This window comes from Lathyrus oleraceus, chromosome 5 (genome assembly GCF_024323335.1).
Source record: "Lathyrus oleraceus cultivar Zhongwan6 chromosome 5, CAAS_Psat_ZW6_1.0, whole genome shotgun sequence".
Classification (NCBI taxonomy): Eukaryota; Viridiplantae; Streptophyta; class Magnoliopsida; order Fabales; family Fabaceae; genus Lathyrus; species Lathyrus oleraceus.
The window spans coordinates 306,021,598-306,028,686 of NC_066583.1; the positions used below are offsets into that span (position 1 = coordinate 306,021,598).

The 7,089-nt window shown below is 30.0% G+C and overlaps 1 protein-coding gene across 1 annotated transcript; it reads right to left on the reverse strand.

The window, feature by feature from the left end:
* Nucleotides 1–462: 462 nt before the first annotated feature.
* On the reverse strand, nt 463–5,140 carry LOC127084173 (low affinity sulfate transporter 3). Its single transcript, XM_051024571.1, has 12 exons — nt 4,502–5,140; nt 4,355–4,403; nt 4,051–4,258; nt 3,773–3,962; nt 3,557–3,622; nt 3,240–3,470; nt 3,012–3,138; nt 2,227–2,513; nt 1,360–1,553; nt 1,177–1,265; nt 980–1,056; nt 463–785 (listed from the first exon to the last, which is right to left on the reverse strand). Exons 1-12 carry the CDS (start codon nt 4,799–4,801, stop codon nt 642–644), a joined length of 1,962 nt encoding a protein of 653 aa, XP_050880528.1. The 5' UTR covers nt 4,802–5,140; the 3' UTR covers nt 463–641.
* Nucleotides 5,141–7,089: the final 1,949 nt, after the last annotated feature.

Consider the following 7,089-nt stretch of genomic DNA (forward strand, 5'->3'; position numbering starts at 1 on the left):
ATATATTTGTCAGATTATTTGACATTCGATAAAATGCCATCTGTTCTAGAACATTTGATGAAACTGAAGTGTATTCGTTGAACTCAATGATAGGACTGATCCAACCTCTTTGTAGACCTAAAGAAACTTTTAAAATGAAACCCTTAAAATATATATTTTTTTTGTAATTGTAAAGATGTTGAACAAAAGACCAAAAAAATATAAGGTCATTCTTTTACCAACTTCCCTTTTGAGGCCTAAAACCCTTCTTTGGGCCGCCTATCTACTACTTTATTTCATTCATGATCTTATTTGTGTATAACTTACGTATTAATTTTGATTTAATATAAATGTTTATGTTTAATGGTTGTTTATTGGGTTCAAAATGTTTGGAATCTATAATCCAAACATTTTAAAAACAATACACTCCATAATTTCTTAGAGATCGAAAAGAAAATTTTCACTATTCCATGCGAGACAATATAATGCACAAAATTACATTGACCCATATACCAAATAATTGTGGAAAATTTTATCGTATATACTTAAATCTATCATAATACACTATTAAAATATATAACTTTTAAATTAAATACAAAACCAAAACCATATTTTTAATCAAACATAACCATCATTGTGCCGTATAGATAAAGCCCATGTAATCATGGGTCAGCGAATTTATAAGATAAGCATGCATCCACTGCTTCAGCAACAGTAAGAAAAACCCATTCTTTCCCAATTTTATCCACAAAGTGTGCCACTTTAAGCTTGTGAATTACCAACCATCTTGGGTTCACCATACAAAACTGCACAAAAAAAATGCCAATAACAATTATATTTAATAATTAAATTACATACTTGTTTGAATTAATAATGAATTTGATAAAAAAATAATATTTTTCTAAAAATTAATTTTTTAAATTTATTGAATAACCAATGTATCAGATAAATTGATTATTCAAAATTGGATGCAGTAGTTTTCAGTTTTAAGAAAACTCACTTTTATGCCTCTTGAGAGTAACCTCTTGTGCAGTTCCTCTAGTACTATAATTCCAGAAGTATCAACATTCATCAAATCTATGAAAAAAATTATATAGGTCATTCACTCATAAAATCAAGATATGAATAGAAGAAAAAAATTTATACATATATATGAATGTTTAGTATTGGAAATAAAAGATGAATTTTGATACTCACTTGTCATTTCCAATATTACTGCTTGGACTCTTCCCTTAGTAGTTTGAGTTTCTTTAAGTCCATCTTCTTCAGTGACCCACTTGAGTATCCTGAAATAATTAAGTAGTTTTAATTTCAAATTATCTTCATCAATTAATTTTTATCATATCTAAAAAAATACTATAAGTTTAATTAATTAGTTACCTTTCTCTAACAACATTGGCATTTGCAAAGCAGAGTGAGCCAGAGCTTATACGAATGACCAAAATGCCTGGAGTACTTGTAGCCATGGGATATTGACTAACATCACAAAAAGCTTCTGTTGTTGGAATCCTACCTAGAACTTCTATTCCAGGTCGAATTGATTGAATTACAATTTTTGCAAATGAGATTGACACCTACAAATACGTGCATAAATAATTAAGTGGATGTTCTTGACACTTTGTTATCATGCAACATTATTTTAGAGTTGGAGTGTAATGACAAATTGGAATATAAGTTCAATAATAGACAAGTAACAACTATGTATATGAGACATATTTGTGGACCATATTCTATTCTATAGCCCGACAGGTATGCTAGTAGTGAACAAGACAACACTGCTTTATTTCTAAGTCTAATTATGATATGTTATGGATGGAACTTGGAACCCACCTCTTAGATAGCACTCACAATATAACACATATTCTTCTCATGTTATTTGCAAGGCCGCCATATAAGACGGCTATTGCATAGAATTTAAAGTCGGTTTAAGGTTTGTTATTTATTTTGTTATATTTGTTATTTAGTACTCAAGTAACTTTGTATATAAATACATATTTATGTAAATCTATTTGTAACACAATCATTCTTCAGTAATATAATTTTTATTTTTATATTTTTTATTTTTCTCTTTTCTGAAAGTGTCTCACGCATTAACAAAATATAATCATATAAAATATTTGTCTTTGACTAAATAAAATATTTATATTTTTGTCACGATTAAGTTGTGACAAGTTTGGAGAGTTTCGAAAAACCTAAGAGAGTTCGGGTTATTGGCTATATTGTTGAGAAATGGGATGAAGAACTTACTGCGACAATAAGGCCAGTTTCGACGGAGACGAACAAGACACCAAAGAAAGCACCAATGCAAGCAAGGAAATCAACTTTGTCAACCTTCCATATATAACAAGCTTCTCTTATGTCAATTAGTCCTGGAAGTGCAGAGAGAATTATGGAAGCAAGAATAGCCATAGGTGTGTAATATAACAGCCTGGTAAACAACTCCAAACACAGAATCACTGTCACTGCCATCACAATATTTGATATTGATGACTGACATCTTGCACTGAAATTTACTGCAGTCCTTGAAAATGAACCTGCAATTTTTTAACAATTAAACCAACTTTAAAACAATATAAACTATTTCATATTATTGCTACCAAATATTTTTATTTGAAACTGACCATCCATATTACACATTCTCAATAACAGAATTACCTTAGTTTTTTGAAATTAGTTCCACTCGAATAAAAATAAAAAATGAATTTTTAATTAGTGACTAAAAGGTTAGAGGCAAAATCTTCATTTTGTATGTCTTTAACTTTTGTTAGTACTTTTTCGTCAAAAAAGAAACTTTTGTTTGTACTTTTATTTTTTTTATAATTTTCTTTTGCATTTCAATGTATCTACTAGTGAACTCTGGCTTTGTTCATTGGAACACAAACTATTTAAGATCTACTTTTAATTTGCTTTAAGAAATCTTTTCCAAATTAACAACACAATACAACACTTATAATTATATTTAATTTATTTATTTTTTCAAATCATTATTAGTGTCAACCAATATCCATGTTTTGTAAGTATTAATCACTCACCAGTTGCAACATAACATGAAGTCAAAGATCCTGCAATGTTACCACATCCCATTGCCAACATTTCTTTGTTCCCATCAAGTTGGTATCCTTTAATTGAAGCAAAAGATCTACCAACAGCCATTGCTTCCTATAAACAAAAAATTAAAAAAAAAATCAATATTTGAAGAAATATATATAATTAAAAAAAAAACTAGAAAATTAATTAATTAATTAATTAATTAAACATACAGTGAGAGCAATAACAGCAGAAATTAATCCAATTTTTGCTGCTTCTCCAACATGTTCACCATTGAGTTGTAATTGATGAACTGAACTTGGATTAAGCCCTTTTTTCACATGTTTTACTATATTAACTCCATTTTTATCAGCTTTGAAAATATACACAATAAAAGTTGATAATATAACTGATACAAGAGGAGCAATAGCAGGTAACCAAAACAGCTTTTTATTTCTTTTTCCCTGAAATAAAATATTATACATAAAATCAGATGAAATATTATACTAGTGAAAATTTATATGCATAAAATATTTCATTACTAACTTACCATAAATCTTGCAAACAATAGGAAAATCAGAAATGAACATCCAATGACAAAATTCAGAGGGTACCACTGTCAATATAATAAAAAAAATGTCATATATAAATAATAAAAAACTCACATAAACATTTTTGTCGAAATTTTATAATTTTTTGCGGCGTCAATTATTATTCATTAAAGTTTTATTAATGATCATTTTACAACCGTCTCCTCGATACTTACTTCTCCCGATGGAATTTGGTGACGGAGTGATTTATAAACCGATTCCAAAACAGAAACAACATCAGATTTATTAGTAAAGTTGCTAATTCCAAGCAATCCCTTAAGCTGTTGAAGACCAATCATGATTGCTGCACCTGCCATGAATCCTACAAGTGCAGCATGTGAAAGAAAATCCACAAGAAATCCCAACCTGCATCAAGATTTTAGAAAATAATAATTAAAATACTAACTTTATAGTAATGAAATTTAATTAATTAGTTAACTAGTTAATTAAGCACCTGAAAACTCCAAATGCAACTTGGAAAATTCCAGCAAAAAATGTTACAGTGAAGACAAAATTTCTGTAAGCATCATGATTTAAATCTGGATCAACCACTTTGTGACATAGAGAAGATAGTAGCAGTGAAACTACTGCTACAGGTCCTATTGCAATTTCTCTTGAACTTCCCATCACAGCATAGATAAGAGGAGGAACAACACTTGTATCTGAAGAAATAATTTATACTAAAAAAATAAGTATTCATATTATAAAAATTTATTGCAATTTTTATAGTATATAGTTAACTAAATTCAGATACCTACATAATCCATATTGAGGGTCTAGTTTTGCTAAATTAGCATATCCTATACTCTGCAAGATTAGATAAAAATCAAAAATATATATTAAATTGTGTTATTTATAGTTTATAAAGATTATACAGAAACAGCAGACAAACGGGCGATAAATACCTGGGGTATGCTAAGACTGGCTAGAGTTAAACCTGCTAGAAAATCATCTTTAAACTTGAAAGCATCATAGTTTTTGAACAAGTTAAGGATTGGAAACAAGCTACTAAAGAGAGAAAAAGCATTTTGATTGCAAGTTCTCTTTTTGGATGAAGAAAAGAGCTTGTTATTCTTGATTGGAGTGATTAGTTTTTTCCATAGAGGAGGTGGATTTGGAGTGTTTAGCATCCACTTTGATCTCTCTATTTGATGTTCATCTTCTGTGAGTCTCATGTTGAAAGCATCTGAGGGTAATGAATTCATTTTGGTTGAAGTGTTTGGGTGAACTCTTGGAGAAGAATAAGTAGTTAATAATGTACATTCATGTCAGTTGTCAATTCAGTGGTGTCATTTAAGGGTCAATTTGGTTTGGATGATTGCTTGAAAGAGGTTGCACAGAGATTATTATTCTTTGAAGACTGTGTGTGACTGAGAGGATTCTTGTGTCTTGTGGTGCAGCTTAGATTGGTTAGTCTATAAAGTTGGGAATTTGTGTAGCTTGTGAAGATGAGTATAAATCCCCTTCTATTTATGCTCATCAATTTTTACTTTTTCCATATTCATGATATAAACAATTGTTTTCAACTCGGCTCTATGTAATTTTTTTTAGAGTTTTTATTTAATTTTTAGATATTTCTGAAAATGATAAAGAGATCCTTTAAGATTTTACAATTTGGAGCATATTTTACATCATTCATATTCTAGAATTTAAAGCTTCTTTTAATCAAAGAAACACTCCTTCTTTGTCTTATTTAAGCAAACATGATTTTTCACACTTCTAAATTCTCAAATACGTATATCTAAGTATTGGCTCATTTTAGACGAAATCTTGTTTGAATTAACCGTTATTTTTGTGTTTTGGAATAAATTAGTACGCAATTGTTTGATTATAGATTTATCCATCATGTATTTTTCATGGGTTAGTCATATTCTTCGTAGTGTAGAATTTGATTACGCCGTATGTTTGTTTCTACATTGTAGAAACCAAACACGTCTTCGAATTCTTTAATATGAGCCATGACTGTACAAAAATGTTGAAATAAGCTTTATGTTATTTTCTTATCAAATTGATTGATTAGTTTTTTTTGTTTTGTTTTTTTTGTTAGTAATGAACAAGGAAAACATGTTGAGGACGTACAATAGAAAATAAAGACTCTCTTATTACCTCCACTAGAAAAGAGTGTGCATATAACATACACACCAATAGAGCTAGAGCATATGAGCCACAACTTTAGCGTAAGGTCTAGGAGCCTGAGGTTAGGGATCTGCAGTGGAGGTTCTTGAGGTGCAAGTTTCCGAGATGTAGGCGATTGAATCAGAGTTATATTCAATATGGTTCCTATGACACATTTGTATTGTGTTATTATGAGAATATGTGGCTAGAGATATCTAAAAGGGAGAGGTATTTTACATCTTTGATGTATTGAATTACATTTAAGTCTTGTTTAATGTTTCTTCTAATTAGTTTAATTATTTTTTAAAGTTAGGTGATAAACCCCTTAAATGTATCAACAACGGGAAGAAGATTATCTCTCTTCAGATTCTAGAAGAGGAATAATTCACATATGTCATTCAAGGCATTAGGCTACTCAACTTTTCCACCACCAAATTAATGATAGTCGGACATGGCTTGTTGACTACCTTCTAAGAGAGGTAATGTTCGCGATATTATGAGTCTATCGGAATAATTAACTGCAAGTGTACAGTCTATCACGTAGTTTTAAAAGATATCGATCTCACAGAGATCAAAAGTCAAATCTATCATTTCTAATTGCAATGACGTTTATCTAAGGCGAAAGAATTAAGAATGGGACAAGATGAAATAATAAACTTTAATAAATTTAGACAAGTAATACTAGAACGTAGTTTGCATCAATTAACAGTACTCTTGATTGTTTCTAATGGGATTACTCTATGGGGTAATATTTTCTACCTTGAAAATAATGTAATTGAATAGGAACTGTCGCTTTCGCGTATTCATAACCGGATTTTACTCCTTAATTTATACCGTCCATTATCACATATGACCGACGTTTATTGTGTCAAAGTAGTAAATCCTATTTTAAGGAATTAGATTCTTTACTTAGTTGAAAAGTGATTTTGATTTGTAATTTTAAATAAAAAGGGTCCCTAACCTCCGCTCAGGTGACCAGGTCCTAACTCGATAGGCGTGTGCGTTCGCAAATAGTTTTAAAACCATCTTCAAGAAATATTAAACCTCCTAAGTAATTAATAAAGTGATTTCGCGGTATTTACTAACCAAAAAGAACCAATTTTAATCTTTAGTGTCCGACGACTTTCGATCTTATCTGACGTTATCACTATCCTACGTTCGTAGTAGCGGATTTGATTAAGTTAGGAAAAATTGCATTAAAACCAAAATAACCCAAAACTGCAATCCCAAAGAAATAACGGGCAGAGCACCGTCAAATGATGGTCTTCACATTCTAGTACGAACAAATTAGCTAGACATGATCACGGTAAGTAAAAAGGCATTTGGTTTAGATTTAAAATTAAACATAACGACAAATTTAAATAAAGCGGTTTAAAGA